Here is a 23647-nt window from a genome sequence, read left to right as displayed (position 1 = left end):
TTCTAGTTAAATAAAGGGGCAGAGGAGCCAGTAGAACTCTGACATTTCCTTCTCCCTGCTTCCTGAGCTGACTTGCTCTCCAGTCCTTCTCTGCTGTAATATAGTGAACCGTTTGAAATTAAGCACCCAATTAAATCCTTCCTTCACTTAAGTTGTTCTGTTGAGTATTTTGTCACAACAACAAGAAAATCTAACCAACAGCAAATTGAGGCCCAATTGAAAGCTCAGAATTATCTCTCAAAAGGACAATAGTTAACCACAGTGGATGTCAGGCTTCACTCCAAAACTCTCAGTATTTTCAGTGGGACTGATCTGTGGAGGCCTAGTAAGATTCCAAACAGCACCCCTGTCTGCATTGAATTTGCTGGATCCTCTAGGGCAGAGCAGCCCTTCTAATATACTAAGGCTGCTCAGACTGAGTCAGTATTATTATCCAGAGAGTGGATTGGTTATCACAGCAATGGGTTTGTTGTAAGTTTGGCCCCTATCTTACCTTTTGATTTTCTCTTTCGTGCATTCTCACTTCTGCTTCTGTCCTGATGTGATGCAGTGTGAATGCCCTTATCAGATGCCAAGGCCATGAGCTTGGACTTAACAGCCTCCTGAATTGTTACCTAAATACTTCTATTGTTTATAAATCATCAGACCCATGTTCCCAGTAAAAGGCATTTACTCTCTCAAAGAACAAATAAAAAGCATTGTCTAGATCCAGTTCTTTATCATATTCTTTGAACAGGTTTTAAAGTTCCCAAATTAGAGGTCATCTTCAAGTTGGAGCAAGGAGAAGAACCATGGATATTGGAGGAGGAAGCCCCACACAAGAGCTGTTCAGGTAAGTGAGTGTGACTTAGGCAGAGGACTGTGGAAGTTTTTTTTTTCCCTAAGAGAGGCTACTGTGTTGAAAATGCTATCATCACCCTCCTTTAAGGTTCTAAACTTCAGAAATTTGTTTTAGATAGTTTTGGAGTCTTAGGTACAAAATTTCCTTCTCCCATTATTTCAGATGCTGTTATAAACTGTTTTCTTTGCTTGGCTTTCCTCTGGAAGAAATGCCCTTCTGCCTCCATTTCCACACTTTGAACTTTGGTTTTTTTATGGATCTTGTTTCCTTGGATATTTTCTTCTATCACATTTTAATGCTTCATTAATTAAACCACACCTCAGAATCTTAGATAAGAATCTAAGGACATTGCTTTGTTTGAAAATCAGTAGGATTGGCTTTCTTCTATTCTTAGAATCTGTTTACTTTCATGTTTTCATTTTGTCTTCTCACTTTAAGGTGATAAACTGTCATCTACAACTGTCCCTGCTTCCTATTCTGTTTTGAAGTATCACCTTCAGATTGTTCATTCTTTTTCACATGACACATCCCTCTGTTTGATCTTCTAGCTATATGGTCATTTCTCTCTTCTAAAATTAATTTTATCAAAGTATAATTTATGCAGAATGAAATATATCCATTTTAAGCATACAGTATGATGCTTTTTACAAAGGTATGCAATAGTATTTTGATCACTAATCATAGGTAATGCTCCATTTCAGAAAATCTTTCCATGTGCCCCTTAGAATCAGTATCTACCACCCCTTCAGCCCTGGGTAATCACTGTCATACTTTTCATCACTATAGATTAGATTTGTCTTTATTAAGGGTTCATTTAAGGGAATCCTGCCATATGTACTCTTTGGGGGCTGGCTTCATTCATTCATTATAATTAGTTTGCAATTTTTCCCTGTTGTACATATTACTGGTTTAGTCATATTGATGTTGAATAACATTCCATGTTATGAAGATATATGTTGAATATCCCTAATTAAAGGATCTGAAATCCTAAAATGGCCGTAAAATTTGAAAACTTTTGAGCATCAAATTAATACTCAAAAAATTTCACCCTTTAGACTGTTCAATTTTTGAATTAGGGGTACTAAGCTAGCAAACTCTATGCAAACATTGCAAAATCTGAATTTTTTCTGGATCAAATATTATACTAAGGGATATTTACAACTTATTAATCTTACATGTCTTGATGGATGGGTAGTTAATATTTGATAATCATGAATGGAGGTACAATGAAAAAACATGCATCTTTGTGTGAATATATGTTTATATTTCCCTTGGGTACATACCCAAGTTTGGAATTACTGCATCTTTTTTTTTTTTTTTGTTTTTTTTTTTTTTTTTTTTTCGAGACAGGGTTTCTCTGTGTAGCTTTGCGCCTTTCCTGGGACTCACTTGGTAGCCCAGGCTGGCCTCGAACTCACAGAGATCCGCCTGGCTCTGCCTCCCGAGTGCTGGGATTAAAGGCGTGCGCCACCACCGCCCGGCTGGAATTACTGCATCTTATATTAAGTGTGTGCTTATCTATATAAAAATTGTCAGAATGTCTTCAAAATGTACCAGTTTGCATTCCTAAGAGAAATACTTAATTCCTGTTGCTCTGCATCATTGTTAATGTGTGCTGTCATCAGTCCCTTTACTTTTTTAAAAATTCATTTCTGTTATTTTAATTAGCATTCACAGTACTAGTTTTCATTACATCATTTTCAAATAAAATTTGCTTTTGTTGATTCTCCTCTGTCACCCACCTTTAAAAAAATCTTATACTTTTGAGATTATAATTGTATCACTTCACCTTTATTATACTGTATATACTGTATGTGTGATGATAAATCACTATGATTTTAAATTGAATTACTTTGATGAGAGTAAGGATGCTAAGCATCTTTTCATGTGTACATTCACTATTTACAGGCTTTTTGTGAAAAAATCTGTTCCTAGCTTTCTTACTTTTTTCAGGGAGGTGGGTATTCATCCTCTTCATGAAGTATTTTCTTTTTCTAGACAAGGTATCACTTTGTAGTACACACTGGCCTAACAATTTCAGTCCTCCTTTCTCAGCCTCCTGAATGTTGGGATTATAGGTATACATATCTCCGTGCCAAACAGGTTTTTTTCATATTCTTTTAATTGCAAATTGATTCTTTTCTCACACAATATATCTTGATTATACTTTCCCTTCCCTGCACTCCTCCCAGTTCCTCCCTACATTCCCTATCCTTCAGATCTATTCCCTTTCTGTCTCTCATTAGAAAAGAACAGGCTTCTAAGAGGTAACAACCAAACATGACAAAATAATATATAAGAAAATGAAAAAATCCTATCATACTGAAGTTGGACACAGCAACCAAACATGAGAAATAGAGTCCCAAGCGCAGGCACAAGAGTCAGAGACCTATTTGTTTTCACAGTCAAGAGTCCCATAAAAACACCAAACTAGTAGCTATAATATATATGCAGAGGGCCTTGTGTAGACCCATGTTGGGCCTGTGCTTGCTGCTTCAGTCTTTGTGAGCTCATGTGCATCTTGCTTAGTTGATTCAGCAGAGGGCCTTGTTCTCCTGGTGTCCTCCATCCCCTCTGACTTACAATCTTTCCACCTCCTCCTTCGCAGGATTCCCAGAGCACTGAGGGGAGGGATTTGATAGAGACCTCCCATGTAGACTCTCTTCATATAATGTCTGGCTGTGGGTCTCTGCATCTGTTCCCTTCTGGTGCTGGAGGATACCTCTCTGCCGATGACTGGATAAGGCACTGATCTATGAGTATAGCAGAATATCATTAGGAATCATTTTATTGATTTTTTTGGATCAGTTGTGTCTGATTTTACCCTAGGTCTTTGGGTTATCTAGTGTCTGGTTCTTGGTTACCCAAGCAGTGTTGGGTATGAGTTCCTTCTCCTGGAGTGGGCCTTAAGTCAAATCAGACCTTGGTTGGCTACTCCCACAACTTCTGTGCCACCATTGATCTAGCATATTTTTTTTTCTTTTTTTTTCAAGACAAGATTTCTCTGTACAACAGCCCTAGCTGTCCTGGAACTAGCTCTGTAGACCAGGCTGGCCTTGAACTCACAGAGATCTGCCTGCCTCTGCCTCCCGAGTGCTGGAATTAAAGGCATGCACCACTACTGCCTGGTGACCTAGCATATTTTTCAGGAAAACTTTCAGCTACACCCCTCCTCTTTACCTAACCTCTCTGGGTCTATGGATTGTAGCTTGGTTATCATTAACTTACTGGCTAATATTCCCTTATAAGTGAGTACATACCATATTTATCTTTCTGAGTTTGTGTTACCTCACTCAGGATGATTTTTTTTTCTAGTTCCATCTGTTTGCCTGCAAATTTCCTGATGTCATTGTTTTTAACATCTGAGTAATGCTCCAGTATGTAAATGTACCACATTTTCTCCATCCATTCTTTGGTTGAGGGATATCTAGGTGGTTTCCTAGATATTAGGAATAAAGCTGCTATGAGCATAGTTGAGCAAGTGTCTTTGTGATAGGAGGAAGTGTCCTTTGGGTATATGCCCAAAAGTAGTACAGCTGGGTCTTGAGGTACATCGATTCTCAATTTTCTGAGGAACCACCATATTGATTTCCATAGTGGCTGTACAATTTGCCACTTCCACCAGCAATGGAGAAGTGTTCCCCTTGTTCCACATCCTCTCCAGCATAAGCGTCACTTACATTATTAATCTTAGCCATTCTGACAGGTATAAGAAGGAATCTCAAAGTAGTTTTGATTTGCATTTCCCTGATGGCTAAGGATATTGAACATTTCTTTAAGTGTTTCTCAGCAAATTGAGATTCCTCTATTGAGAATTGTCTGTTTAAATCTGTACACCATTTTTAAAATTAGATTATTTGTTTTTGTGATGGCTGGTTTCTAGAGTTCTTTATATATTTTGGATATTAGTCTCTATCAAATGTGGTAAAGATCTTTTCCCATTTTTAGGCTTCCGCTTTGTCCAATTGATGGTGTCCTTTGCTTTAGAGAAGCTTTTCAGTCTCATGAGGTCCTATTTATTAATTGTTGATTTTAGTGCCTGTACTATTGTTCTCTTCAGAAAGTTTTCTGTACCAATGTGTTCAAGGCTATTTCCCACTTTCTCTTCTATCAGGTTCAGTGTATCTGGTTTTATTTTGAGGTACCTATGGAGAAAATTATCCATTTCTTTTACATTTCTCAAATTGGTGGAGTACAGGTTTTAAAAGTATGTCTTTATGATTTTCTGTATTTCCTTGTTGTTTCTTGTTATCTCCCCCTTTCCATTTCTGATTTTGTTAATTTGTATATTCTGTCTTCATCTATTAGTTAGAGTAAGGGTTTGTCTATCTTGCTGATTTTCTTAAAGAACCAACTCTTTGTTTCACTGATTCTTTGTATTGTTCTCCTTGCTTCTGTTTTATTGATTTTAGGCCTGAATTGATTATTTCTTGCTGTCTGCTCCCCTTGGGTGTGCCTACTTCTTTTTGTTCTAGAACTTTCAGGTGTGTTGTTAAGTTGCTAGTATGACATCTCTCCAATTTTTTATGTAGGCACTTAGTGCTATGAACTTTCTTCTTGGCATCACTTTCACTGTGTCCCATAAGTTTGGGTATGTTGTGTATTCATTTTCATTGAATTATAGAAAGTCTTTAATTCCTTTCTTATTTCTATCTTGACCCATTTTCATTCAGTAGAGAGGTGTTCAGTTTCCATGAGTTTGTAAGCATTCTGTTGTTTCTGTTGTTGATGATATTTGTGGCTGCCTGATAGGATGACAGGGGGTTATTTTCAGGTTATCATTTTTCTTGTATCTGTTGAGACTTGATTTTTGTCCAAGTATGTGGTCACTGTTAGAGAATGTTCTGTGAGGTGCTGAGAAGAAGGTGTATTTTTTTTGTGTTTGAGCAAAATGTTCTGTAAATATCTGTTATATCCGTTTGGTTTATAACTTCAGTTAGCTCCAATATTTCTGTTTATTTTTTGTCTGGATGATCTGTGCATTGGTGAGAGTAGGGTATTGAAGTCTCCCACTATTACTTTGGGAGATACACTGAACCTGATAGAAGAGAAAGTGGGAAATAGCCTTGAACACATTGGTACAGAAAACTTTCTGAAGAGAACAACAATAGTGCAGGCACTAAAATCAACAATTAATTAATAGGACCTCGTGAGACTGAAAAGCTTCTCCAAAGCAAAGGACACTAGAGGGTGGATGTGTGATGTAAGGTGTAATAATGTTTCTTTTACAAGTGTGGATGCCCTTGTGTTTGAAGCATAGATGTTAAAAATTGAAATGTCACCTGGGAGGCCAAGGCAGGCAGATCTCTGAGTTCAAGGCCAGCCTGTTCTATAGGCTGTGTCTCTTTATTGGGGGTATTGAGGCCATTGATATTGAGAGATATCAATGACCAATGATTGTTAATTCCTGTTATTTTGTTAATGTTGTTTTTTTTTTGTGTGTGGTGTGAGTGAGTGAGAGTATGTGTGTGCTTCCTTTTTTTGTGTTTTTTTTCATGTGGTATTATTTATTTCCTGTGTTTTCATGGATGTAGTTAACTTTCTTTGGTTGGAGTTCTCCTAGCCCTTTTTTATAGGGCTGGATTTGTAGATAGGCATTGTTTAAATTTGATTTTATCGTGGAATATCTTACTTTTTCCATCTATTGAGTTTGAAAGTTTTGCTTGATATAATAGTTTAGGCTGGTATCTATGTTTTCTTAGAGTCTGAAGCCCATTTGTCCAGCCCTTTTGGCTTGTAGTGTCCCTATTGAGAAGTGAGGTGTGATTTTTTGTTGTTGTTTTGTTTTGTTTTTCAAGACAGGGTTTGTCTGTGTAGTTTTGGTGCCTGTCCTGGATCTTGCTCTGTAGACCAGGCTGGCCTTGAACTCACAGAGATCCACCTGGCTCTGCCTCCCAAGTGCTGGGATTAAAGGCGTGTGCCACCACTGCCCAGCATGAGGTATAATTCTAATAGTTCTGCCTTTGTACATTACTTGGTCTTTTCCCCTTACAGCTTTTAATGCTCTTTGTTTTGTATGTTTTCATTTCTGGTCTAATCTATTTGGTGTTCTATATGTATCTTGCACCTTTATAGTCATCTCCTTCTTTTGGTTAGGATATTTTCTTCTATGATTTTGTTGAAAATATTTTCTGGGTCTTTGAACTGAGATTCTTCTTCTTCCTCTATTCCTATTATTCTTAGGTTTGGTCTTTTCATAGTGTCCCTGATTTCCTGGATATTTTGTGTCAGAAATTTTTTAGATTTAACATTTTCTTTGATTAATGTATCCATGTTTTCTTTCATATCTTCAATGCCTGAGATTCTCTTCCATCCTTTATATCTCTGCAGTTCCTGTTTGAATTCTTAAATTTTTCATTTCCAGAATTCCCTCAGTTTGTGTTTTCTTTAGTGCTTCTGTTTCCCTTTTCAAGTCTTGAACAATTTTATTCATTTCCATTAAGTTTTTGTTTGTATTTTCTTGGCTTTCTTTAAGAGATTTTTTAAAAATAAATTTTGTTTTTATTAAGAGATTTTCTATTAATTTTACATACCAACCATAGATTCCCCTGTCCTCCCTCCTCCCGCCCCCCAGCCTTTCCCCCAAACCACCCACCATTCCCACCTCCTCCAAGGCAAGGTCTCCCCTGGGGAGTCAGCAGAGCCTGGTACATTCAGTTGAGGCAGGTCCAAGTCCCTCCTCCCTGCACAAAGGTTGGGCGAAGTGTCTCACCATAGGCACTAGGCTCCAAAAAGCCGGCTCATGCACTAGGGATGGGTCCCAATCCCGCTGCCAAGCTAAACAGCTATCTCGCCTATCCAGAGGACCTAGTCCAGTACCATGGGGGCTCATCAGCTATTGGTCCACAGTTCATGTGTTTCCACTAGTTTGGCTAGTTGTCTCTATACTTTTTCCAGTCATGGTATCAATATCCCTTGCTCACAGAATCCCTCCTCTCCCCTGTTGACTGGACTTCTGGAGCTCCGCCTGGGACCTGGCTGTGTATCTCGCATCTGTCTCCATCAGTCACTGGATGAGGGCTCCATGATGACAGTCAGGGTATTCAGCTCAGATCACCAGAGTATGCCAGCTCAGATACCCTCTCGACTATTGCCAGTAGTATATGGTGGAGTCATCCCTGTGGATTCCTGGGAACCGCCCCCAGCACTCTGTTTCTACCTATTCCCATGGTGTCTTCTTTTATCATGGTATCTCTTTCCTTGTTCTCCCACTCTGTTCCCGTTCTAGCTCGAACCTCCCGCTCCTCTAAGCTCTCATCCCCCGTCCTTTGCCCTCCATTACCCCTCAACCCCAGTTTGCTCATGCAGATCTCATCCATTTCTCCGTAACTGGGCAATCCATGCATCTTTCTTAGGGTCCTCCTTACTAGCTAGCTTCCCTGGAGCTCTGGGTTGCAGTCTGGTTAGCCTTTGCTTTATATCTAGTATCCACTTATGAGTGAGTACATACCATGTTTGTCCTTCTGAATCTGGGTTACCTCACTCAGGATGATATTTTCCATCCATTTGCCTGCAAACCTTATGATGTTATTTTTTTCTCTGCTGAGTAGTACTCCACATGTACCACATCTTCTTTATCCATTCTTCAATTGAGGGGCATCTAGGTTGTTTTCAGGTTCTGGCTATTACAAATAATGCTGCTATGAACATAGTTGAGCATGTGTCCTTGTGGTATGATTGAATATTCTTTGGGTATATGCCCAAGAGTGGTATAGCTGGGTCTTGAGGAAGATTGATTTCAAATTTTCTGAGAAACCACCATACTAATTTCCAAAGTGGCTGTACAAGTTTGCATTCCCACCAACAGTGTAGGAGTGTTCCCCTTGCTCCACATTCTCTCCAACATCATCTGTCTTCAGTGTTTTTGATCTTAGCCATTCTGACAGGTGTAAGATGGTATCTCAGAGTCCTTTTGATTTCCATTTCCCTGATGAATACGGATATTGAGCAATTTCTTAAATGTCTTTCAGCCATTTGAGATTCTTCCATTGAGAATTCTCTGTTTAGCTCTATAGCCCATTTTTTAATTGGACTGTTAGGCATTTTGATGTCTAGTTTCTTGAGTTCTTTATATATTCTGGAGATCAGCCCTCTGTCAGATGTGGCGTTGGTGAAGATCTTTTCCCACTCTGTAGGCTGTCGTTTTGTCTTATTGACCATGTCCTTTACCCTACAAAAGCTTCTCAGTTTCAAGAGGTCCCATTTATTAATTGTTGCTCTCAGTGTCTGTGTTATATTAGGAAGTGATCTCTGGTGCCAATGTGTTCAAGACTACTTCCTACTTGCTCTTCTATCAGGTTCAGAGTAACTGGATTTATGTTGAGGTCTTTGATCCACTTGGACTTCAGTTTTTTTTGCATGGTGACAGATATGGATCTATTTGCATGTTGACATGCAGTTATGCCAGCACCATTTGTTGAAGATGCTTTCTTTTTTCCATGGTATAGTTTTGGCTTCTTTGTCAAAAATGATGTTCATATGTGTGCAGATTAATGTTAGGGTCTTCAATTCTATTCCATTGGTCCACATGTCAGTTTTTATGCCAGTACAATAATAAAAGCTGTTTTTATTACTGTAGCTCTATAGTAGAGCTTGAAGTCAGGGATTGTGGATGCTTCCAGAGGTTGTTTTAGTGTACAAGATTCTTTTAGCTATCCTGGGTTTTTTGTTTTTCCATATGAAGTTGAGTATTGTTCTTTCCAGGTCTGGGAAGAATTGTGTTGGGATTTTGATGGGGATTGCATTGAATCTGTAAATTGCTTTTGGTAAGATTGCCATTTTTACTATGTTAATCCTGCCTATCCAAGAGCATGGGAGATCTTTCCATTTTCTGACATCTTCAATTTCTTTTTTCATGGACTTAAAGTTTTTGTCATATAGGTCCTTCACTTGCTTAGTTAGAGTTACCTCAAGGTATTTTATATGATTTGTGGCTATTGTAAATTCTTTCCTAGAACAGAAAATCTTCACAGCAATTTCTCCCCACCATTTGTCTTGCCAAACTTTTCCAAACTGACCTTTGCCGATGCTTTCTTGTAACACGATGGTCCTGGCAATTCTTCTGTGAACAAACAGCAGTAAACCCTTTGTCCCAGGTAGCAGCATCACCACAGTCACCAACACGATGAGAAGGAGCTGGGAACATGGAGCAGTAGCCACTGCTTCCATGGTCCCACCACTGTTTGTGGCTCAGTCCGGGCCGAAGCTTCTCCCAAGCCTCCTAGGCCGGCCTCAAACTCGGGATCCTCCTGCCTCTGCCTCCTTCAGTAAATCCTACCGGTGTGTGCCACCACAACTGGCCAAGTGTAGCTCAGGCCTGAGCTGGGTTCCACAAGGCCCACAGGCAAGTAGCTTTTTCAAGAATTCGTACCACGAACGTTGGGCGCCAGATGTAGCATGAATCTTAAAAGGTCTTATTAATAAAATCAAACCTGAGGCCAGTTATTGGGGTGAATGCTGGAGAGTCAGAGAGATAGAACAAGCCACAGCTATCTCACCTTGCCAATTCCTCAGTTGGTCCTGTTTCCTCAGACTGAAAGCTTCTGTGTCCTCATCCAGAATGAATCTCAGCTGAACAGCTGCTAGAAGCCCGAATGCTTAACCAGCCAAATGCTGCTAGTTTCTGGTCCTCATGCCTTATAAACCTTTCTCTGATTTCTTTCTCAGCCCTTTTATCATTTGTATATAGAAGGGCTACTGATTTTTTTTTTAGTTAATCTTGTATCCTGCCACATTACTGAAGGAGTTTATCAGCTGTAGGAATTCCCTGGTAGAATTTTTGGGGCCACTTACGTACACTATCATATCATCTGCAAATAGTGAAAGCCTGACTTCTTCCTTTCTAAGTTCTATCCCTTAGATCTCCTTTTGTTGTTTTATTTATTTCTCTAGCTAGGACTTCAAGTACTATATTGAATAAGTATGGAGAGAGTGTACAGCCTTGTCTTGTTCCTGATTTTAGTGGAATCGCATTGAGTTTCTCTCCATTTAATTTGATGTTGGCTGTTGGCTTGCTGTAAATTGCCTTTATTATGTTTAGGTATGTTCCTTGTTTCCTGATCTCTCTAGGACCTTTATCATGAAGAGGTGTTAGATTTTGTCAAAGGCTTTTTCAGCATCTAATGAGATGATCATGTGTTTTTTTTCTTTCAGTTTATTTATATGATGTATTACATTGACAGATTTTCATATGTTGAACCCTCCTTGCATCCCTGGGATGAAGTCTACTTGATCATGGTGGATACATTTTTTGATGTGTTCTTGGATTCGGTTTGCCAATATTTTATTGAGTATTTTTGCATCAATGTTCATGAGGGAGATTGGTCTGTAATTCTCTTTCTTTGTTACATCTTTGTGTGGTTTGGGTATCAGGGTAACTGTAGCCTCGTAAAAAGAGTTTGGTAATGTTCCTCTGTTTCCATTGTATGGAACAATTTGAAGAGTATTGGAATTATTAGCTCTTCTTTGAAATTCTGTTAGAATTTTTTGCTGAAACCATCTGGTTCTGGGCTTTTTTTTTTTTTTTTTTTGGTTGGTGGCTTTTAATGACTATGTCTATTTCCTTAGGGGTTATTGGCCTATTTAAATAGTTTATCTGGTCTTGATTTAACTTTGGTATGTGGTGCCTATTCAGAAAATTATCCATCTCTTTTAGATTTTCCAATTTTGTGGTTTTTGCAGTATGACCTGATGATTCTCTGGATTTCCTCATTGTCTGTTGTTATGTCTCCCTTTTCATTTCTGAATTTGTTGATTTGGATGCACTCTCTTTGCCTTTTGTTTAATTTGGATAAGGGCTTGTCTATCTTGTTGATTTTTTTCAAAGAACCAACTCTTTGTTTTATTGATTCTTTGTATTCTCTTTTTTTCTATTTCATTGATTTCAGCCCTCAATTTGATTATTTCTTGGTGTCGATTCCTCCTTGGTGACTTTGCTTCTTCTTGCTCTAGAGCTTTCAGGTGTGCTGTTAAGGCACTAGTGTGAGATTTGTCCAACTTCTTTATGTGGGCATTTAAGTGCTGTGAATTTTCCTCTTAGCACTGCTTTCATAGTTTGGGTATGTTGTACTTTCATTTTCATTGAATTCTAGGAAATCTTGAATTTCTTTTTTTATTTCTTCCTTGACCCATTGATGATTCATTTGGGCATTATTCAGTTTCCATAGGATTGAAGGATTTCTGTAAATTTTGTTGTTGTTGAAATCTAACTTTAAGCCATGGTGATCTGATAAAATACAGGAGGTTATTCCAATTTTTTTGTTTCTGTTGAGATTTGCTTTGTGACTGAGCATGTGGTCAATTTTAGAGCAGGTTCTATGAAGTGCTGAGAAGAAGGTATATTCTTTTATGTTAGGGTGGAATGTTCTGTAGCTATCTATTAAGTCCATTTGAGTCATAACTTCTGTTAGGTCCCTTATTTCTCTGTTAAGTTTCAGTCTGGCAGAGCTATGCAGTGGTGAGAGTGTGGTGTTGAAATCTTCCACTACTAGTGTGTGGGGTTTGATGTGTGATTTAAGCTTTAGTAATGTTTCTTTTACAGATGTGGGTATCCTTGTATTTGGGCATAAATGTTCAGAATTGATACTTCATCTTGGTGGATTTTCCCTGTGATAAGTATGTAATGTCCTTCCCGATCTCTTTTAGTTTTAAGTCTATTTTATTAGATATTAGAATAGCTACACCAGCTTGCTTCTTATGTACATTTGATTGGGAAGTCTTTTCCCAGACTTTTGCTCTGAGCTAGTGTCTCTTTAAGGTATTTATTCATTTTTTCCAGTTGTGTTTTCCTGGATTTTTATTTTCAGTTCATTTTTTATTATTTAATTTTTATTGATTCTTTGTGGATTTTACATGATGTATTTCAATTCCATTCATCTCCTTGTTCCATCACATCATTGTAATCCCCCTCAAACCAAATTTCAAATATAAACCAAAAACCAAACAAAATGAAACAAGCATCAACAACAACAACAAACCCAAAAGTAAGAACAAAAAAGGGAAAAGAATCTTGTTGTGGAAGCTGTAGTGTGACCCACTGAGACACAGTTTACCCTTTCGTTCATTCACCTTTACTTGGAGGTATTCATTGCCAGGAGTCATTGGTCTGGCTCGAGGCCACTGGCTTATGCTACAGTACCAATTATAGGTTACCACTGGGGCTCCTTTTGGATAGCCTCTTGTTTTCCTGTGTCATGGAGATCTTGCTGTTTTGAATCTGTAGGTTTGTTCTCTTCACATGCCCCAGCAGTTCACAGATGAGGTGGATGTTGGGGTGGACCAACTCAGAGCCCTAGTTCTGGGCCTGGGTGGTAAATGGGTTGGTCAGATGGCCAGCTTTCCCTCATCATCACTACCTGAAGGAGTTCCTCAGCACTGCTTCAGCTAGCTCCCCCAATGCAGCCTGCAGCAAGGGGTGGGGCTAGTTCTTGTGCTCTCCACTCCTCAGATCTGGGTCACCCACACTTATACTACCAGTGCCAGCTCTACTGTTTTCCCCAGGCGAGGTGCAGGGCCCTCTCTCCTGATTGCTGTAGGGGGCATACCGTGTGTGTGTGTGTGTGCGAGCTCTCCTGTTCTAATGCTCTCAGGACTGGCTCACCTGCACCCCTGACAACAGGGTCAACTCTAGGGTGTTGCCCAGATAGGGTGCAGGATCCGCTCTCCTGTGTGCTACAGCTGATTAGGGGCAGGGCTAGTTTTCTCATTCTCATGACCCCAGTGCCAGCTCTCTCACCTGCCACAGGTAGCAAGGGGTAGAGCGGGGAGGGCACCTTCCCCTCACCTATGCCAGCACATGACAGATGAGGGGATGTGGGGTCAGCTCTGTTGCTCTCACACTCTCAAGCCTGACTCACCTGCATCCGTGACAACAGGGTCAGCTCTATTGTGCTGCAGCATGTTGAGGGTCAGTGCTAGCACTCCCACTTTTGTAACCCTGGGGCCAGCTCTCTCACCTGCCTCAGGTGGTAATGGGTGAGGCGTGGAGGGCATCTTCTCTCACCCATGCCACCACATGGTAGATGAAGTGGGGCAGGATCAGCTCTCCTGCTCTCATGCCGTCAGGGTTGTCTCACCTGCATCCCTGACCACAGGGTCAGCTCTAGTGTGCTGCCCAGGTGACGAACATGCCTGTGGTGAGGGATAGGACCATCTTTCCCAAGTGCAGGGGCCAGCTCACTCCAGAGTGGCATGGCCAGCTCTCTTGCTGCAATATCCAGTGAGGTAGGGCCAGTTATTCCAGGGCCAATAAAGGGCAGGGCTGGCTCAGCACAGCATGGTTCCAATGACCCCAGTGCTAACTCTGACCATTGATATCAGCATAGAACCCAGCTACAGCAGGACCAGGGACCCAGACATGGCCCTCGGCAGCAGCTTGAGGCCAGATGTCACCATAGCCCTGGTGGCAGCACAAGCCACCCTGATCAATATGGTCCCGGCAGCAGCATGGCCCTCGGGCACCAACATGGTCTCAGGTAGCTGACCAGACCCCCAGGGCATCTGCAGAGCACTCAGTAGTAACAGGAGTCATGAATTTCCTGGACTTTTTCAAAACATTTCTTCATTTCCTCCAATTACTTGCTTGTATTTTCTTGGATTTCTTTCAGGAATTTATTCATTTCTTCTTTAAGAACCTCTATCACCTTCTAGTTGATTTTAAGGTTTTTTTCTTAAGTTTCAGCTATGTTGGAATATTCAGGTCTTGCTGTGGTGGGATAGCTGAATTCTTGTGGAGACATATTGCCCTGGCTGCTATTGATTGTGTTCTTATGTTGGCATCTAGGCATCTGGCTTTGGGATGATTATAGGTCTAGATGCTGATTCCTGGATTTGTCTTTGTTGGGTGGGTATTTTATTCCTTGGTTTCTGTTTCCTCTGGATTTTCAGAGGGTGTGTGGCTGTATGTTGCCTTTTATTGGCCTACCTGCTGGTGTTGGAGGCTGTGATACAGTGATGAGTCAGGTGTGGGTGGGGTGAGGGAGATTAGGAGGGTCTAGTCTGTGGGATCCACAGGAGATATGGTCAGGGGTGAGGAAAACTGTAGCTGGTTATCTATTGCAATACTAAGGATGAGACTGAGGGATTAGGTCCAGGAGAATAACAAGAAAGAGGAGAATGTCTGAGGGCAGCCAACTTGGTCTTCTGGCAGGCATGACTTCAGGCAAGGTATGCCTGAGTTCAGGGTTGGGATACAATTATGAGTGGGGAGAGAGTTTAGACAGGGATGGTCTGTGGGACCCAGAGGAGATGTGGGCAGGGGGGGAAGGGAGACTACAGATGGTATTCTGTTGCAGTGCTAGGAACAATTTTGAGGGATTAGGTCTTGAGGAACAAAGAGAGAATAGCCATATTTTCATTTAAGTCTATAATTCTTTTTTAAGACAAAAGTGATATAATGACTTTGGTTCATTATATATGTATGTGCTCATGTGTGCACACATATATGTGCATAATGTGTGTGGAGGCTAGAGGTCAACTCCAGGTGATCTACAGGTGCCACCCACTTTGTGTTTTGAGACAGGTTCTCTTACTGACCTGTAACTCACATAGTAGTCTAGGCAGGCTTATTGACAAACAACAAGAATCCACCTGTCTGCCTCTCCAGCACTGGGAACCATTGTCCTTTGGAATCATCTATATGTGAACTTATTTGTGGGCTATTTCCTGTTTAATTAATCTATTTGTTTGTTTTTGAAGGTAGTTTTTTACTATTGTTTGAGCATGATGAAGCCAACAGATCAGAAGACAACTGATGTTGAAAAGTTAATTTCTTACAGTTCCTAAAGAGAAGGTATAGGTAGCTTGTTCCACTATGCAGTGCCATGTGTAGGGAGGACTAGGGTCATTCAGGAGGTAGAAAGAAGGAGAGGAATATAATGCCAGAACCTTTATTGTAGTTTTTGTGGGGAGGAATGAGTCAAGGTTGGTTGGTTTCTTAATATGCTTTCTGTTGCTGTGATAAACACCACAAACCAAAGCAACTTGGGGAGGAAAACATTTATTTTATCTTACACCTTATAGTCCATTGTCATATGGTTTCTGTTGCTGTGAAGAGACACCATGACCATGGCAACTCTTATTAGGAAAACATTTAATTGGGGTGGCTTACATTTTCAGAGGTTTAGTACATTATTATCATGATGCAGCATGGTAGTGTTCGGGCAGATATGGTGCTGGAGAAGTAGCTGAGAGTGTTTCTACATCTTGGATTATAGGCAATAGAAAGTGGTCTGTGACACTGGGTTGTATCTTGAGCATGTATGAGACCTCCAAGCCTGCCTCCACAGTGACACACTCCCTTCAACAAGATCACACCTACTCCAACAGGGTCAAATCTCCTAATAGTGTCACACCTTTTGGGGGCCATTTTCCTTCAGACCATCACATCCATCATCATTGGAAAGCAGGGCAGGAACTCAGGTATGAACCTGGAGGAAGGAAAGCTATGGTGGGAAACAGTTACAGTCCTCTCATATCTTAGTTAAGAACATATGAGGTACTAGAGTTACATTCTTCAGGATAGGACAGCTATTAGAGTAATCTCTATAATTTACCGTTTACCTATGGTCTGTGTTGGGCCCCATAAGGCCTGGGCATGAGGCCCAGTGTAACTTCTTGAGCCTAGCTCAAGTTTGGTGACCTGTCCTGGGACATGACTTCCACATGAGTGACTCAGTACTACCTGACCTAGCTAGAATCGGCCTCTGCCTAGTAACTGCTGAGATGGCATCATCTCATTGACCCGCTATCCTCATTCCATTCCCCTCATCACCCCAACTATATAAGTTCACTCCTGATACAATAAAGTGAGTTCCTGCTTCGACAAGACTCCCGGCCCAGTGTGTTTCTCTCCGATGGACAGGGGATGTCTGGGTCTTCGACACTCATCATCCTGCTCAGCCCCAGGGAGAGATCGGCTGGACCAGTTCTGCCTCTGCCCTACCTGTCGGTCAGACCTGCAGTCTGGACATTTCTTTACATTTAGTATGTGTTTCTTGTTTGATGTTTTTCTTGTTGATTGTATTTCCACTTTTGTTTATGTTAGTACCTTTCCCTTATCCTGGACAATACTTGATAATCATTCCTATTGTATTTAGTTTTGTATTAAGTTTAGAACTTTCTTATTTAGATAAGAAGGGAAGATGTAGTGGGTATTCATTCCACCCATGACCTTGGGGTAACAGCCCCTAGGAGGTGATCTCTTAGCTAGCTTAAGACTTGAGGAGCATGAACTCAGGCCCCTTCTCTCTCTGTCATTCTTGAATGGTGGAGACTAATTCAGGTGGTGGGAAGCAGTGTGGGACCAGCTCTCAGCCTTCTAGGACTCTGCGACAGATTTGCTGTATCCTGTGTTAGTGAGTTTGTGGAACCAAAATAAGACCAAAATGCTTTCACTCTAAAACTAAGGCCTAAGACTTCTCCTTTTAGCTACAGGCCATAAGTTACTGGAATAGGCCAGGAGTTACTGAAACTAGTCAGTCCAGACTCCAGAAACCAGGAAGTGTAAAATTACAGAGTCACAAGATAGTCACGAGGTAATGACTGCTGGACTATGGAATGTCATCTCCCTGGTTCCCTAGGTAACTGTTTGACCAAAGAATGTTCCAACCCTGGTTTCCAGGGTAACTGACCATAAAAATGTCCCCACCTGAGGGCAGCCAATGAGAAATGGTGATGGGCAACCACCTCCTTAGAAGGAAAATTGAATCGTGATTTCTGGAATTCCTAGACACAAGCCAATCAGAATTGTACTCGCACTAGCACCCCTAAATGATGTAACCTTGTGATTTTTGGCTTTAAAAACTGAGCTTGCAGAGAGGTGGGCACTTCCTCCAGCCTCCACTGTGTTGGATTTGTTGGACAAAGTCCCTGCCTAGGCTTATGTTGCTCTTTTGGATATCCTGAATTAAACCTTGCTTTTGCATTTTGGTATGCTCGTCCTTGGTGGTCTCTCTGGGAGTCGCGATCTGGGCACAACATTTGGGGGCCCGTCCGGGATCCCCAGAGACCCCCCACCCCCCGGGACCCCTAAGAGCTCCCGAGGTCCATCTGCACCGATCGGTAAGAGCACTCAAGTTTTTCTTTTTCTGTCTTCGTTTTTACTTCCGTTTTCTTATCTGAAGCCGCAGTTGAGTCTGACAGGACCACACCTTGGTGGATGCACCTGTAAGGTGACCTTGGAGGAGTTGAGAGACATCTCGACCCCTCGTCTGGACGTGGGGGGGGCCTCAGAGGACCCCTCTCTGTCAGAGTACACCGGTGTGGAGTCCATTCATTTTGTAAGATCCTCTGAAGGGGACCAGGAACCCTTCTTAGAGTTCCGCAGCCCCATCTGTATTGTTTTTGGATCCGTGTATGTTAACTTGGGGTTCCAGAGACCTTCTTTTGCACCTGGGAATCTGTTAAGGCCTTGTCAGGTGTGGTAAATTCTTATCTTTGTTGAAATCTTTAAAAAGATTCAGCATGGTTGAATGATGAATTTCATCAAGTTCTTTCTGGACCTGTTCACATGGTTTTGGAGTTTGTTCTTTCATTATGTTAATGTAGCAGATTTATTTCTTGATTTAAGTTTTTTATTGGTCTAGTGATGGGTACTTTGACCATATCCATTCCTTATATACTTCCATCCTCTCCATTAGTCCCCCTCCATTCCCCAGATAGGTTCACTTAATAACCTATTATATCATATGATTCTATCATATGTGTATAAGTATAAATTAGGATCCATATGTAAGAGAAAATGTGTAATATTTATCTTTCTGAGTCTGGCTTATTTCAGTTAATATGATGGTCTCTACTTCCATTCATGTTCCTGCAAAGGACGTTAATATCATTCTTCATGACTAAGTAAAATTTCATGAAGATACACATGAAGTTTAGTAGTATGTACACACTAAAATTTCTCAATACTCTCAACAGATGTCTAATAAGACCTGAAAACACTAAGAATTAAATTATTATATGATCCAGCTATACCACTCCTGGGAATAAATCCAAAGGTATCTAAGTCAGCATAGCCCAAAGATACTGGCACATCAATTTTTATTGCAGCTCTATTCACAATAGTCAAGTTATTTATTAATTTTTAAAAATTGTTGAATTAACCTTGTATTTCTGAGATAGATAAGACTTGATTTTAGTGTACTATCATTATATAGTGTTAGGTTCTACTTTTTAATACTTTATTTAAAATGTATACTTTTTATTTATTGATATTGATTCATAGATTTTGTTTTTGACAATATCTTTCTTGTATTTTTATATTAAGGTTTAGGTGACAACATAAAGTTGTAAGTTATTTCTTTCTCTATTTTTGGAAATAGTCTATGTAATATTATTTATACTTTCATTGGTTATGGGATTCACTAGAAAACCCATCTGTGTTTAAAGTTTTCTTCTTTTTCTTTCTTCCTTTTTTTGGAAATATTATTTTTTATGTAGTGTAGACTGGCCTGGACTTTGCTATGTAGTTCAGGCTGGCCTTGAACTGTCAATCATCTTGAGGCTCAATGTCCTAGGTATTGGGATCTGAAGTTTTCTTGATGGAAAAAATTTAATAATAACTCTAATTTCTTTAATAGAAAGGTCTGTTCCAGCTTTTGGTTCATCTTTTTACCAGACACAGTAAGTTTTCTTTTAAAGAAATTATTTTTTTCCTCTGTTTAGTAAAATTTGATCCCATTGTGGTTTAAGATTATACTGTATGTGATTTTAGCATATGATATATCTAAGAGAATGTTCTGTGTGTCCCTGAATATAATATATATTTGTGGCCTGTGAGATGACTCAATGAGTAAAGGCACTTAGATACTGTGCTGGCTAGTTTATGTCAGCTTGACACAAGCTATAGTCATCTGAGAGGAGGGATCCTCAATTAAGAAATACCTTCATAAAATCTGGCTGTAGGCAAGCCTATTAGGGTATTTTTAAAATTAGAGATTGATGGGGGAGGGGCCAGCTCATTGTGAGTGGTGCCATCCCTGGGCTGGTAGTTCTGTGTTCTATAAGAGAGCTGACTGAGCAAGCCATGGGGAACAGGCCAGTAAACAGCACCCCTGCATGGCCTCTGTATCAGTTCCTGCCTCCAGGAGATACTAGACAGATACTTGTAGATGAATTTCTAAAGTCTTATTAAATAAGAAACACAGAGCCAAATACAGAGGTAATAGCCTTAGTAGTAGCTTCCACAGAGAGAGTTTCTTCCTGTCTGAACTGAGCTTTTATTGCCTTCCTGTTCTGCCTTCTCATTGGCTTTAAGCCCAGCCACATGACTTCCTTGTCACTGCCTGTCTATACAGGCCTCCAGGTCTCTATGGTTGGTACTGGGATTAAAGGCTGGTGTCATCACGCTTGGCTGTTTCCTTGACGACACAGAGACTCTGCCTGCCATGTGATCAGATTAAGGGTGTGGGCTACCACCACCTGATTTCTGTTTATGGCTCGCTGACTTCTGATCTCTAGGCAAACTTGATTTATTAACATACAAATAAAATATCACATTTCAGCACAAATAAAGTATCACCACAGATACCTAAATTTGACCCCTGGGACCCACATTGTAGAAAGAGATAACCAACGCTTGAAAATTATCCTCTTACCTCCATATGAACACCATAGAGTACACACAGACACATACACATACACACTAAATAGATAAACAAAATTAAAAAATGTAGCTTTGCTGCCGGGTGGTGGTGGTGGCGCATGCCTTTAATCCCAGCACTCGGGAGGCAGAGGCAGGCAGATCTCTTTGAGTTCAAAGCCAGCCTGGGCTACAGAGTGAGTTCCAGGAAAAGCACAAAGCTACATAGAGAAACCTTGTCTCGAAAAAAAAAATGTAGCTTTGCTGCTGTTGATGGATTAATGTTCTATAATCTGTAGCTGGAGAATTTCTCTCCAGCTCCTGCCACCAAGTCCCGCCAGTCCCAGAGCCCACTTATAAAATAAACACACAAACTCTTACATTATTTAAACTGCTTGGCCATTAGCTTAGGCCTGTCACTGTCTAGCTCTTACTCTTATATTTAGCCCATTTCTATTAATCTTTACTTTGCCACATGGCTCATGGCTTACTGGTACCTTACATCTTCCTTCTCCTCGCGGCGGCTCCAGGCCGTCTCCTCCCTTCCTTTTCCCTCAATTCTCTTCTCTGTTAGTCCCGCCTATACTTCCTGTCTGGCTATTGGCCAATCAGAGTTTATTTACATATAGCGATATCCACAGCACTTCCCCTTTTCTTTTTTTTTTAAAGGAAGGTTTTAACTTTAACATAGTAAAATTACATATAACAAAACAATTATCAAGCAAGAATTACAGTTACAATATTAAAGAAGAGATCCTATCTATCTTATATTTGTGAGTTTAAGGTTTTATATCTAACATCTTTTATTATAACTAAGGAAAATTGTAAGTATCTAGTCTTTAACCACATCAAAGACCTCAGAAGGATATAATACTGCCTGAGAAATAGGAGAAGGACGCAAGCAACTTTTGGGAGTCTTGTAGGGTAGACAGAGACAGCTGAGCCTGGACAGTCATCCAAAGTTCTCTTGTAAAGTTGGGGCATCTGTCTTCAGCCCACAGGCCTAGAGTCTCTTATTCACTTTTTTTCTGTGTCCTGTAGAATGTCTGGCAGTTTCCTCTGCAAAGCAGGAACCTGAAGGACCATTTTGTCAAGCAAAGTTCAGTGGTCACCTTTTTATGGGTCCTGCATGTCCAGTTGATCAAGCAGTCCAGGCAAGAACAGTTTCTTGCCCAAATGGCTATTTTTGTCAAGGTGAAGATAAACTCCATATGGAGTGTCTTCGATGCCCATCCTCCTCTCTGAAGTAAATCGGTGCTGTCAGGAGCAGACATGTCTCACTGTCCAAAAAATCTAAACTTTTAAAACATTTTAAATGCCATATTCTGTAGGTCTTTGAAGTGTTTGAAGACTACCTATCTATCTGAAATATATCTATGTATACCTAGAAGACTTAACTAACATGGCTACAAATATTATCATAGATGACTAACTATTAATCTATTTTTTAATTATCCATTACAATTTTAAATGAGTTACATAAACATAATACCTCAAACAAGAATAGAAATATATATACGGTATAACAAAATTAAGTTTAAATTTGTATCAATAAACTAAAATCTATAGCAATGTAAAACATTTTAAACAAGTTGTTACTCTTTAAAAGTAGGTTCATTAATCTACCCTTTCATCCTATCATATCTAAACTATCCCCTTTTTTTTTTCTTTAGAAAGAGATTGTATTTATAATCAACCTGTTTTAAATAAAAATATTGGTTTTTCTCTGTCCCACACCAGAGGGCTCTTCTGATTTGGGACATAAGAATCTCTTAACCATTTTTTTTTAAGCAATATGTCTGGGTTTAGAGGGGGAGTGAGCCAATTCCATCTCTAAAGCCAGCTTGGTATATTTGGGAATTTGGGCGTAGTTTCTCTTACTACTTCCTGCTGGAGGGGGGCGCTGTATCTTATGGGGATACAAAGAAAATTTTAGAATTATGGAATAGTCCATGAGGGTATGTCGTCTGAGCCAGTTGCCTTGAAACCATTCTGGATGTTGGATCATCAGGGCCATGGTGTCATCGGAGATCTTTCAGGGGGTCTTGGCTGGTCAAACCTGATGTATCTTAATCTTGAACAAATCCATAGCCTCTGGCTTTCTGTGGAAACAAAATCAGAGCCTCCTTTCCAAAGCAACATATCCTTACATCCAAATTTTGAAGTCAAGGTACCTTTAAAATATACATTTTGGCATAACTCAACAGCTTTTACAATCAAATGTTTTTCTTTAGTTACAAATATCAAAGAGAACATAATCCAGATTCTCTGTGTGGTAGCCATCTTTACGTGGCTTATTTTTTTATATTAGCTTGAGCCTATTGCTTTAAACTGTAGCCTTCTAAGCCTGAAATGGCGCTGGCGCTATGGCTGCTGGCTCCGCCCACTTCAGCTTCCCAACATGGCGGTAGTACGTTTTCCGCCAGCTCTGGGAGCCATCAACTCTCAGAAATAGTGGGTCTATGCTTCTATCAAAGTAGCGTGTAGCTCATAAACCTCTTTTTTTTTTTTGTACTAGCAAAGGCTAAATCCACCACACAGCTTAATGTGCCACTTGCAGAGGCCTCATTCCCGCCATACTGTAGGTCGAGCATGCACACCAGAAACCCGCCATAGTAGCTCAAACACGCAGGCTGCCGCTAGCTTAAAAGAGACAACTAGGAGCTGTTTTTAGCTCCATTTTAGAATCTTTTTTCTCAGGTTTTAGGTGGAAACTCTTGCCAACACGTTGGACGCCATTTGTAGCTGGAGAATTTCTCTCCAGCTCCCGCCACCAAGTCCCGCCAGTCCCAGAGCCCACTTATAAAATAAACACACAAACTCTTACATTATTTAAACTGCTTGGCCATTAGCTCAGGCCTGTCACTGTCTAGCTCTTACTCTTATATTTAGCCCATTTCTATTAATCTTTACTTTGCCACATGGCTCATGGCTTACTGGTACCTTACATCTTCCTTCTCCTCGCGGCGGCTCCAGGCCGTCTCCTCCCTTCCTGTTCCCTCAATTCTCTTCTCTGTTAGTCCCGCCTATACTTCCTGTCTGGCTATTGGCCAATCAGAGTTTATTTACATATAGCGATATCCACAGCAATAATCTATAATAGGAATTGGCTATATTTGTTAAAAATCTCATTACATTTCATGGCAACTATTTCCAGTTTAAATTGTTATCTGTACAGTTTCCTTAATTTATGTTTTCCTTAAATACTTCTCCTTGTCTCCAATGCT

The 23647-nt window shown here is 40.3% G+C and overlaps 1 protein-coding gene across 1 annotated transcript in view; it reads left to right on the top strand.

Moving 5' to 3' along the window:
* Znf81 (zinc finger protein 81) overlaps positions 1 to 23647 on the top strand; it is a 99692-nt gene that overhangs the window by 62142 nt on the left and 13903 nt on the right. The window contains 1 exon segment of the mRNA XM_059249976.1: positions 737 to 832. Coding sequence (XP_059105959.1) covers positions 737 to 832 — 96 coding nt within the window.

The sequence above is a fragment of the Peromyscus eremicus genome, chromosome X, assembly GCF_949786415.1.
Source record: "Peromyscus eremicus chromosome X, PerEre_H2_v1, whole genome shotgun sequence".
Classification (NCBI taxonomy): domain Eukaryota; kingdom Metazoa; phylum Chordata; class Mammalia; order Rodentia; family Cricetidae; genus Peromyscus; species Peromyscus eremicus.
This window is presented reverse-complemented; position numbering and strand designations above follow the sequence as displayed.